The sequence below is a fragment of the Rhamphochromis longiceps genome, linkage group LG16, assembly GCF_057381845.1.
Source record: "Rhamphochromis longiceps isolate RC_006_pf linkage group LG16, R_longiceps_female_GT1.1, whole genome shotgun sequence".
NCBI lineage: Eukaryota > Metazoa > Chordata > Actinopteri > Cichliformes > Cichlidae > Rhamphochromis > Rhamphochromis longiceps.
The window spans coordinates 18467158-18479099 of record NC_140572.1 but is presented as its reverse complement, the minus strand read 5'-3'; the positions used below and the strand labels follow the sequence as shown (position 1 = coordinate 18479099).

At 39.0% G+C, this 11942-nt stretch overlaps 3 protein-coding genes across 3 annotated transcripts; 1 reads left to right on the top strand and 2 right to left on the bottom strand.

Moving 5' to 3' along the window:
• Positions 1 to 30: 30 nt before the first annotated feature.
• mitd1 (MIT, microtubule interacting and transport, domain containing 1) lies at positions 31 to 4426 on the bottom strand. Its single transcript, XM_085384402.1, has 7 exons — positions 4179 to 4426; positions 3972 to 4073; positions 3244 to 3380; positions 2486 to 2572; positions 2274 to 2386; positions 2056 to 2116; positions 31 to 1965 (listed from the first exon to the last, which is right to left on the bottom strand). Exons 1-7 carry the CDS (start codon positions 4321 to 4323, stop codon positions 1870 to 1872), a joined length of 741 nt encoding a protein of 246 aa, XP_085240528.1. The 5' UTR covers positions 4324 to 4426; the 3' UTR covers positions 31 to 1869.
• Positions 4427 to 4649: 223 nt separating this feature from the next.
• On the top strand, positions 4650 to 7744 carry mrpl30 (mitochondrial ribosomal protein L30). Its single transcript, XM_085384982.1, has 5 exons — positions 4650 to 4934; positions 6331 to 6417; positions 6743 to 6889; positions 7237 to 7310; positions 7458 to 7744. Exons 1-5 carry the CDS (start codon positions 4893 to 4895, stop codon positions 7588 to 7590), a joined length of 483 nt encoding a protein of 160 aa, XP_085241108.1. The 5' UTR covers positions 4650 to 4892; the 3' UTR covers positions 7591 to 7744.
• A 1117-nt stretch (positions 7745 to 8861) lies between these two features.
• On the bottom strand, positions 8862 to 11664 carry txndc9 (thioredoxin domain containing 9). The gene is made up of 5 exons (XM_085384981.1): positions 11567 to 11664; positions 10581 to 10766; positions 10122 to 10240; positions 9575 to 9829; positions 8862 to 9486 (listed from the first exon to the last, which is right to left on the bottom strand). Exons 2-5 carry the CDS (start codon positions 10752 to 10754, stop codon positions 9372 to 9374), a joined length of 663 nt encoding a protein of 220 aa, XP_085241107.1. The 5' UTR covers positions 10755 to 10766; positions 11567 to 11664; the 3' UTR covers positions 8862 to 9371.
• Positions 11665 to 11942: the final 278 nt, after the last annotated feature.

Sequence of the window (11942 nt, the reverse complement as noted above, 5' to 3'; positions counted from 1 at the left end):
CAGCAGAAACAGAAGAAGCTATGGCTACAATATAGCTTTGGGACATAAAAATCAGTCAAAGATATTAAACATGTACATCTCCGGTAATTGTAAGTGTTAATAACCTTATCCAGAATTCAATAATTGTGGAAATATGTAGGTTTTTAAGGAATCATGAGTTCAGTGCTCCATGACTGCTCAATCTGCTGATCAGTGTAATATGTATGAAAGCTATGAAGCAGGTGGTGAATGTGCCTTAAGCTTAGACTTTGTTGTAATAAGAGTCAGAATGGGATTTGCAATGTTTGTGAACTTGTTACAGATGTAAAGACCTATGTCTGAATCAAATACAGTGTGTATAAGTGAATGAGTGGTTTTTGATGGATATAATCTGACTGTGTGGAGACTATGACAAGGTCTGATCTGCACTGACCTGCATCTGCTCTTTTTTTTTTTTTAAGTCAGATTTTTATTGTTGGCAAATGTTTAGTTGAATCAGAGGACTCAGTCTTGTCTATCAACGCTTCATCAGACAAGCTACGATAAAATTTGACCAATCAGGAGTTGGCAGTTCATCTTGTAATCAGAAGGTTGCCGGTTCGAGCCCTGGCTCCGACAGTCTCGGTCATTGTGTCCTTGGGCAAGACACTTCTACCCGTTGCCTACTGGTGGTGGTCAGAGGGCCCGGTAGCGCCAGTGTCCGGCAGCCTCGCCTCTGTCAGTGCGCCCCAGGGCAGCTGTGGCTACAATGTAGCTTACCATCACCAGTGTGTGGATGACTGAATGTAGTGTAAAGCGCTTTGGGGTCCTTAGGGACTAAGTAAAGTGCTAAACAAATACAGGCCATTTACCATTTTTTAGTCAGTTTTCCAAGTTCACAAAATCTTTTCAGTTAGTTTAATTTTTTTCCAAGTCTAGTTTTTGTTTTTTAGTTCAATAAAATGTTTTAATTCTAGGTTTTAGAGTAATCCTCCACCCTAACCCTATAATAACCTGGAAAACAACCAGCTGATTACCATAAACACTTTCTGTAAGTGCACCTTTCTGTGTAACTCTACCCACTCTCGTCCTCTTGGTCACTGTTTTCATTTTATCTGTGTCTTGGACTTTTTTATTCTGTAGAAAACAAGAAAGCATCTCACAATCTTTCAGCACACTTTGGTCAGTTTTAATATTTATTCTGCATTTATGTATTATAAATAGTTTAAAAACTGTTACATTTTATTCATTTTTCAGTACAAAACGATATTCAGGGCCATGTTTGGTTTCTTTAATCTACTAATAGAATCAGGACGGTACATTTCCAGTCAACTGAAAAGGGCCTAATGTTTCATTACCTAGAGGTCCAATTACCCATCATAAGCAATTCATTTAAAAAGGGCCTAAAGTTGGCAATCCTGTAACACATTTTACTATTAATGCGTTTTAAATATGTTTTGGTTTTGTATTTTTAAATTTAAATTCGATTTAAACAAAAATACATTTTTAATTGTGTAAAGTAATCTAGAAAAAATGTTTTGAAATAATTAATTTCCCCCCAAAAAGGTCTCTGTAGAATTACAATCTGTGGAAGTAAAAAAAAAAAAAAGATAAAAATATCCATATTTTTCATAAATATCATAGAAAACGGAAAAAAAATCATAGAAAACTGAAGAACTGAAAACTGAACTTAAAAATTCACCAATAGCAGCGGCAGTACAGTTAGCAGAAATTTAAGACGTTCCAGTGCAGCAGAAATCAAACAGTAACCCATCTTGTTATAAAAGTCAGTCCCCAGACACCCGCAAGCTAAAGCAAATCCTACAATACTGTAGATCTGCTTGTGTTTGGAAGGCAGGTAAGTAAATTAAACGGCTTGGCAAAAAAATAATCATTTTAGCTTTGTGAGTCTCATAGAGTTTTTGTGTGTTTGGTGTGGAAAATGTCTACGGTGGTCTCCTGGCACTGCCTGAGGTCATAGTCACAGTATCCAACAGAGAATCGGCCCTGCGAGACAAACGACAGAAAGATCTCGTTCACTTTAGCCACTCCATACTTACAGATGAATACTAATAAGTATATAATGCGTAGTCTCACTTTAGGTCTCTTGAAGTAATCCAACCCTCTTCCAATTTTTATGATCCAACCATTATCGAACCTAAAAATAAAATCAGGTTTAATTTACTGGGATAAAAGAGACCGTATTTTGAGCAATGGAGTGTTAATGTAGAAGTGAACATCAGATGTCACAAGGATGAACTTCCTCATGCTGCACGTATGTGGCTGCTGTAAATGAGGAAAATCTGCAGGTGTACCTGATCTCCCGGTCATGGATAGTGGAGGAGTACTGCAGGTCTAGAGTCACTCCGTGAGCGCTGAGACTCTCTTTCAACTCGGCCAGAGCGCCGCTCTGCTGGCCACTATCAGCCTGCGGGACGGGAAATGACAGTATAAACTAAACAGAGAAGACAGCAGTGGCTGCTCAGCTTTGACTATAAAATGCAGCTCTATTGTGTGAGTAACTCACTTCATCCTGCGACGTGAGGAGGTGGATCTTGTTCACCTTGCAGGGGGCTTTTAGCAGCATCTCACAGAACCGAAGGAAGTTGTACAACTGTTTGTGAGAGGAAAGGCGAGGGCTTTGTTTGGCATATTATATAAGGTTGGTACAGTTTAGGGCTGATTTTTAAATCATAAACATAAAATTACAATTATTTATTATAAAGTCCTAGTCAAACTAATAAGGAGAAAGCTGCTTGCTTGCAGCTTGCAACACATGATCAGAGAAAAAAAAGATTTTCAGTATATGCGTTCAGGCTTTTATCAAACACATCATCCACATCATAACTGAATGTGTTCCTCCTTTTCCCATACACGACCTCTACAAAAAGTTTAATTAAAGTCAGCTTAGCAGTCTTTTCATAACCTACCAGACAGATTTTTATAACATTTGTTTGTTTAACTTCAACTAATCTGTGATAGTTCTATTAATCAATAAATCTTTCAGCCATCTAAATGTTGAAGGCTTTCTGGCCACAGAGAAACCCTGGCGCAGACCAGGACATGTTAAAGAGATTATGTCCCCCCTGTCGGCTGCTCCTGCTACCCAAGGCGGAAAATGTATACGTGTATTGCAGACTTAGTCCTCTAGTATCATTCTATTGGTATCAAATTAATGGATAAACTCATTAAAGATAAGCTCCAACCTCTGAACAAAGCCTGATAAAAGACTGATGACAGAGTGGAATGAATAAAAACCCCAGTTAATGAGGACAAAACTCTTACTTGGTGGGTGTGCCGTATGTACGGGTCCTCCACCCAGACTTCAGTGAGAGCGCTGCTGATGTATGGCTTGAACAGAACCTCATAGCTGTAACCAGTAGCATCCTCTGATATTCTTATCTGCTCGTGGTACTTCCCATCTATCAGGGAAGATAAGAGAAACACAAATTTTGAAAACCCCCTTCTTTAGCTGTGGCTCTTGCCATATATTTTCCCCCTAAATCTAAAAACTTAACCAGCACAGTCCTACACTGGAATAGGATCCTGCCTATAAGAGATACTAGACATAATTAGATTTATACATAAATGTAAGGGATATAACAAAACAATAAACAAGATTTTGGTTGTTGAGAAGATCGCACAGTCAATATTCAGCTAGAGCTGGATTACAGGGCAAAGTGGGCTTCAGCAACCCAAATCAACAGGGTCAGTAAGATTGTGCAAATTATTAATTTGGTCATATGCAACACTGAAGCACCTTGTTCACCTGATTTGAGTTCTTGCTTGTGTCAAAATTACCACAAAGTTCTACTTCTTGCTCCCTTTCGGGGTCGCTACATCTACCTCTGCCCCTTGGAGCTCCACTGTTACACCTGTCTCCCTCTCATTTACACACAGGTGCTACAGGTCTAACAGTCAAAACCACTGCAAACAAGAGGCTCAGTCGATCAGGGTAATTCATCTTTGCCCGGCCCACTTTGCCCTTTTTTGCTCCATTACTGGCAAATTACCTTCCTTCATCTGATTCACATGAACTTTGATTTGCTCTGCTCTGTCCATGTAGCCCTTTATCTTCTCTCTGTAGTGTCCTCTCTTTGAGTCATCTTTTACAGCTGCTCACAGGACAAAGAGAACATTAAAAAAAAGACGTTCAGCGTAATTCAGGGCAATGTTTAAAATATGTAATTATTAATATTTATTTATTTTTAAAGGAGGACCTTTTAACGCGTCCATAAGCAGCTGGATGCCTTCCTGGTAGCAGATGAGAGACTCCTGGAAACGTTCGCTCTGGTCCAGCTCCACCGCTCGCTTCAAGACAGACACGGCGGACGCCTCCATTCCCGACAGGTGGTTTTGTGTCATTGTTCTGTCTTTCAACTGTCTTTTAAGACCTATATAACTCTAAATAAACCTCACGTTTCACCAGTGACAGGAAAGAAGCTGAGAGAAGTAGCTCTACCCACGAGTGCCCCATAAAAATAACTCCCGGAGAAACGTAATGACCTTGGTTAGAAAATTGATGGTTATGTATTTTTTTTTTATAAAAACACACAGTTAAAGTATTTTCAGTTTTTATTAAGTCCAAATTTATTCAAACAACATATTTATCACACTAGAAAAATTAGGGTAGGAACAATGTGCAAATTGCGGTGCTCTCGAAGAGGCGGTGCTCTTTTAATGTAACTCCCCGACGTTTCCGGTTAAGACGGCGGAGAGAGAGGGCTTGACAGCAGCGTGACTCTCCTGTTTCACTGCTGTTTTCAGTGCCGAATTAATGTTTAAATGTGCGAACTTGGTAAATTTGGTATGATTATAGGTCAGTTTTTCATAGCGGTTAGTTAGGCTCGAGTTCCGTGTTATTTAGCGGTTAGCAAGGCTGTAACCTTGTCTCGTAGCCCCTGTTAGCTAAAGAGCAGCAGAAGGAACACAACATGTCAGCTGTCTGTCGCAGTTTGAGCTTTTTATCAGTAAAGGTGGGTACATCACTGCACGTTTTTAATGTTTCAGACTTGAACTGTCTACAAAGTGTTTCGTACATCTTGAAGTTGACATACGGGCTCATTTAGTTTAACGCTGCTTGAGGAAAAATCCAGCTAAACCTGAAACCCAAATCAGGGATGGGACTTGGAGAATAGTTACTGGATTTTTCTAGGTTTACTGGATTTATTTATTTTGTTTGCTAGATGACTGCAGTGCTGAATTTTAGGACGCGAAACTTTCAAATATAATGACCAATGTCCTGGATACATATACAACGTGCTCAGTTATGTAAAAAAAGAAAAGAAAATGAGGCCATTGTAACTAACTCAGCATTAATGAAACTCACTTGTTGTGTGAAGCCACTGGGCTTCTCTGCACCACTATCCAGTCAGCTGTGATGTGCACTAGGCTACATTTGCTGCAGAAAGTGCTCCAAGTATTAAAGTTAGAACTTTAATACTAATATTGTCATCTAAGATTCAGTTCAGGTTTATTTTATATATAGCACCAGTTCACATCAAAAATCGCTTCAATATGCTTTAATTCAATTCAATTCAATTTTATTTATATAGCGCCAAATCAAAACAAAAGTCGCCTCAAGGCGCTTTATGCCGTAAGGTAAAGACTCTAGAGTTCAACTAGCCCCCATGAACAAGCACTTTGTGATGGTGGGAAGGAAAAACTCCCTTTTAACAGGAAGAAACCTCTGACAGAACCACCTCATGGAGGGGCAGGCATATGCTGTGACTGGAGAGGGTGATAAGAGGAAATAGAAGAGAGAGGGGGAAAAAGCAAAGAGGTAGGAAAAAGCAGACTAAGGGAGAGAGGGAAGGCAAAAATGTATGTATGCAATAATGACTTGGTGCAGTGGTGTGTAAACAGAAGGGGAGTGAAAAGAGACAAGTGGAAGTGCTCAGGTGTATCAGATGTATGTAAGGAGGAAGAATTTTATATCCAATTCTAGATTTAACAGGGATCCAGAGATGAAAAGCTAATATGGGAGGAATGTGCTCCAACTTCCCTTTTGCTATTAGCTGTTTGGAGTAACACAAATCCAACAACCTGACCAGAGTCAGGCAAAGCATAAATCAGTAAACGGATAACTACACATGACAAATGTTAGGGAAATCTGTTCATATTTTGTGGATCTGAAAGATAAAAACAAAATATCTGCTGATGTGTCAGAATATCAGATTTTTAAATCATTAAAAAAACAAAAACAAAAACTTTTGTTCCCTAAAGAAAAGAATATCTACCACCAGTAACAGCAATCTATCTCTGAGACTTAACTCTACAGAACTTTTTAGATTTTCTACATATGTAAGTAAACACATTTTCCTTGATACTGGGCTTTGCTTTTTACCTTCTCTCTGTTTGCATATGTTACAGACCCTGACAGAAGCTCCAGTTTTGTCACCTTGTGCATGGTATGTGTCAGCAAGAAGCAAATTCTCCAAATCCAGAATCCCACCAGAGGTAAGAATAAATTTAGAATCTATAATGTTGTACATTTGTAAAGTAATTAGCAACACTCAAAGTATGTAACGTCTTGTGGCCCTACCCATGTGTGTGTCAAAATATAATTCTTTTACATTAATATTTATTTGGATTAAGTAAGTTTGGGTATAATTCCAGCAGGTCCAGTAGACACAATGGTTTAGGTGGATTATTAGCTACTCAGCATTTTTTTTTTTTTTTTTTTTTTTTTTTTTTTTTTTTAAAGTGTTGCTTTAGGCCCGTCATTACAGATGAATCCTGCCATGGAATAATGATAATCCTTTATTCTGTATTTTCTTAACAGATTTTTGCTGAGCGATCGAAAGAGCACGAGAAATATGGTGGCGATCCAGACCAGCCGCACAAGCTGCACATAGTGACGCGGGTCAAAAGTGCGCTGCGAAGGCCATACTGGGAGAAAGAGATAATAAAACACCTCGGGCTTCAAAAGGTAAAATTTCTGTCATGGTACAGGACCCCAAACTGGGTTCCCTTTTTGTAAAGGCTACAGATCGTTTTTGTTTTACTTTTGGATTAACTTAATGTAACCGGATCATGTTCAATGTTTTTTTTTTTTTGTTTTGTTTTTTTTTGCACATACAACAAAACACTGCTGTCAGCTTTAGTTCAGGAATTTCCATGTAATTCTTTGCGTCTTTCAGCATCTTTCAACAGTGACTTGTACCCTGAAGGAGCTCTGATCAGGATAAATGATCTGTACAGAGTGTGTCACCTCATGCAGACGCTCACAGCCTTTATCTTTTGGAATAATTTTCTCTGCCTTTGTCTCGCACTTAGGCTCACGTCCCTGTAATTCATAAAAATACTCCTGCAGTCAACAGCCAACTGAAGTTTGTCAAGCACCTTGTAAGGTAGGATTAATTAACCAAAAGTAGTAACACATCACTCTTAAAGTACTATTAAAAAAAGGTTAGTTTTTTTTCAAATTGAGGTTGCCTGAGATGCCTACATATCTATACTGTTATATCTCCTTTGCCATCTCTTTCTGATACCTTCAGGATACAGCCACTAAAGACTCCCTATGGGCTCCCTGCTGAGCATGACATGGCCGATGCATACATCAACAGCAAAGGAGAACTTATTGTACACCACCTCCTCCAACCTGTAGACAACAAGGCAATCGAATCTTAGCTCCACTGTTGCGTGTGTGAATGTCCTGGAAAATGTCCTGTTGTCATTCTCTCTGCAGTGAGAGAAAGCTGTGGCACCAACCAGACTTCTTGATTGCTGTTTCCTGTGTTTTGATGCTGAGCTGCAGATGAATATGATTAAATGTTCTCATCAACCTGTCTCTCAAATGATTGAGCAAAGTGCCATCCTGATGAAGCAGGAATACTGACATTAACGTCGCATCTGAAAAATTCAACTCTGTGCAAACCCACTGTTCTAAGTTTGAGTTAATTCAGGAATTACTCAAACTTTTCCAGAAAACTTGATTTATTTTTATTTTTTCTACATATCAACAGTTTAGCAATTTGAATACCAGCATATTAATTTTACAGACAGCTAGTAATTTGGTAAAAAGTGTAATTTGGGTTCTGAGATAATTCAACAACAGTTAGTGGTTCAGATTGTTAAAATTAAAAATGACTTCCTAAATCCCAAAGACAAGTTTTTTGCTCACCACCTCAATTGTATCAGACTGCCAAACAGTTATTTATAGAAATCGAGGGCCCCCTTTTGTGTTGCGGTTTTTAGTTTTGTAGTAATGCTCAACGTGCTCAGCATAGCACCAGCCAGTCTCATCAGCTACAAATAATCCACGCCCATAAAATGTTTTTAGATGGTTATAGTTTTCAGTTTAAAGACAAAAACAGCAAATGGGAACTCCACCTATTTTGTTTTCTAAGAACAAAGGCTCACATAAAAACATTGCCAGTAATTATACTGGCCACTTCATTAGGTACATATGGTACACTGTTTGCTAATCCAAATATTTAATCAGCCAATCACATGGCAGCAACTGCATGCATTTAGACATGGTCATTACAGCCTGCTGCAGTATCAGAATGCCTCAAGGTGATTGAGTGTGCCATGATTGTTTATGCCAGACAGTGTAGTCTTGAGTATTTCAGAAACTGCTTATATTCTGGGATTTTCCAACACAACCTTCTCCAAGGTTGTGTACCAACAGAGCATCATTTAAACACTACAACCTACCCAAGTGTTGTTGATCACAGTCCACAAATCTTCTGATGCTTCCATCTGTGTAATCTTGTGAATATAGACCAAAATCTCTGAGGAATATTTCAAGCACCATGTTCAACCTATGCTATGAAGAATTTAGATTGTTCTGAAGACAAAAGTATCCAGTGAGTTTAAGGATGTATTATTTTCATCCATAAAGGCAACATACAACTCTTGCAAATACGCTGCCTCTAACCCTGAAGAAGTAACACAAAAAATACACAAGCAGTTTTTTTCCCCATCTTTTTCTTGTTTTTATTAAGTCTGCATTAGTTAGGTCAAACTCATGCTACCATGAAATGTCATGTAAAAATTTATTTTGCTCTTCAAAGATGATCTTGGCACTCACATGCACCCATGAACTTGGTTCCAACACGAGACGTACAAAGGTTACAGGAAAGTGCGTGAGACAGCTGTCTACAATAAATGATTACACCTGTAAATCAAGAAAAACAAAATACAGCTAACAGCTAGTGGTTGCTCAGTGTGCTTCCCTTGTTCATGAACCATACATTTTATTACTCAGATATTCCAATATAAATCATGGTGGATAAGTCCTTAAATAAGGCTGAAACAAACATGCTTTTTAAATAAAATGAATCAGTGGATTGCGTTAATTAAAAAAATAGAAATTACTAAGAGGGAAAAAAGGAAGTGGGCTGTCTGCTGGAGTTTTAGTAATGAGGTAGCCCTGAGAGAGTAAACCCGAACACTGTCAAACCTCTTCAGTCATCTTCAGAATCAGAGTCGTAACCTCGCCCTCTGATGGTTTTCTTCTCCACTTTTGTGAACTTTGTTCCTGATCTCTGTGTCGCTGTTGGGGGCTCCCTCAGGTTGCCACTAGAAACAGGAAAAAGGGATCATGTTAGATAAAACGTTTTCATTCACAACACATAAGGTGCTCGAGTGAGTCTACTGCACATCTCACCTGTAGTTAATAACGTCCGCACAGCCAAGTCTCCATTCGAGCATCTCTGTGGTGAACTCGTCCGTGTTTCCCAGGTCAGTGAATCCGACCACATAGTCCTTTGTTTTTCCATCAATAAGCAAAGCCAGAGTCGGAATAACTTTGATGCGCAGCCTCTCTGTCAGAAATGGGGCTTTCTCTGCATTCAGTTTGATGAATTTGGTCTCAACGTGCTTCTTTGCCAAGATGGCCAAGTGTTTGTCGAGGATCTTACATCTAAGGACAGAGCGACAAGTTCAGATGTCTGACATCAACAGATTAATATCTTGGCGACTGAGTAAAAAAAAACTGACGCAAAACAAGGCACAATGTTGATTGTTAAAGGTCAAATTCCCACACTTCACACGTAGGAAATGTCATTTTGTCTGAAAAGATGATTTTAATAAATAAATTCATTAATTTGCAGAACATATTAATTTTCTATAAACTACCTCTGATTCTTTGTTTTGTTTTTTGGACTACATTACATTTCTAATTCATGGTCCTGTTGCATCATTTAGTGACTTACCTGAAGGTTGAATTTCTGTAGAAATGGCACACGACATTCTTGCTGTCTTTCACTTCACTGAAAAAGTCTTTCTCACTGGATATGTCTCTGTACTCCCCATGACCTTTAGACAACCACTCCTGAAAAGCAAAACAAAAGATTACAAATACAAGAAAAGCTATTATAGTGGAGTACAATGAAAACACTCTTTAAAGGGTTTGAATAATAGACCCAAATGCTGTGTAGCCTAACTTCAGAGCAAGGCAGTCTATAAACATGACACCAGGTCTTTTATTGTGATCCTTCAAAGAACTGAGTGACTTCAGTACAAATTGTAGTGTCGAAAGTTTCATTTTTTAGACTAGGTTCTGCTGATGGTGCGGATAAGAAGTGAATCTTCTCAGTGATTCAAATTATTTTATCTGCTTTAAGAAATTAACACAGCAAAATGTTACAGTGATTATAAATTGTCCCACACACCTGCTTCTGTTTTTGGGCCTTTTTTAGTGCCTCTAATCGCCTTTCCTTCAGCCTCTCCAAATCATCTTCATCCATTTCATTCAGCTTGGCCAACTGGGCATCCACCTGCTCCTCCACCAGCTTGGCTGACTGCTCCAAAACTTTTGCTATGATTTCCATTGATTGGTTAGCCATGGCTGCCTGACTCTGTTTGAAAATGGGCAGATAAACAATGGTGAGACATGACACCAGACAGCAGGACAATAACAACATCACAGTGCCTAATATCGATATCAGCTGATACAAGCTTTCTGCAAATGTCAGTGGCTGATGTGTATCCGTCATGTGACATCCACACTGCACTGGCTACAAGTTCAAAGGTAGCGTGATGGAGCGCATGACGACTAGGAAATAGTTAACTTATTCATACGACTTATTTATAAGCTTTCTTTTGCGCAAAGACGCAAAATAAAGAGAAAGGAATCTCGACATCGCCTTTGTTCCCAAATTTTATAATGGGGAAAACCCTGTTTTACCCCTACACTGTGAGCTGGTGTGATCAAGTATGTACAACAATGTAACGTTAGCAACGTTGCTTACACAGAAACTGGTCCGAGAGCTCCTCTTTTAGCTAGCTAACGCCGCAGACAAAGCCAGTAACGGCAGGGGGCACACCTTGTTTCTGCCCGGTGGTGCCTACAGTTAGCTGGTACAGGCACAGACCGTAACTGGGTACCTCTTACGTATCTACAGCTAACTTATACAAACTAAGAAACGTAGCTACACGTACTTCTACACGCCAGCAGTTCAACAAAAATCTCCCTATAAACTCTCAGTCTGCGTTTGCTTGCTATCTTAACTAGCTAGCATTAGCCCCGCCATTGTTAACAAACGTTACAGCAACAGTTTTGGAAACAGTTGTATTGATCCTTTTTTTTTTTAATGAACGTCAACTGTGCATTTTGTCGAAAATATAAAGTATAACCAAGCTGCTATTAAATTATTACCTAGTAAAGTGACAGATGCTCGTCAACACCTCAGCCCGCGCACGAAACGTTTCTCTGCGGATACAACGTCACAGCGGGCCCGTCTGACGTCGTAGGAAGTACATCCGGGCAACTCGTGAAATACTACGGGTTAATTTTTATTTATTAATTTATTTTGTGTGTGTGTGTGTGTGTGTGTGTGTTATATTTTTTCACGTTGTACTGCTGCTTTTGTTTATAGCGACCCAAAAGCTCAGTTGTCATCTGATGTATTAAAGAAAAAATATATTGTTTGCAGTAAATCCCGTGCTGAAGAATATTTGTAGTTTATATGCAAAACCAAAACATCATGAATGAAGTCGAAATTTCGAGGTAAGACTTGAAATAGCATTTTAAG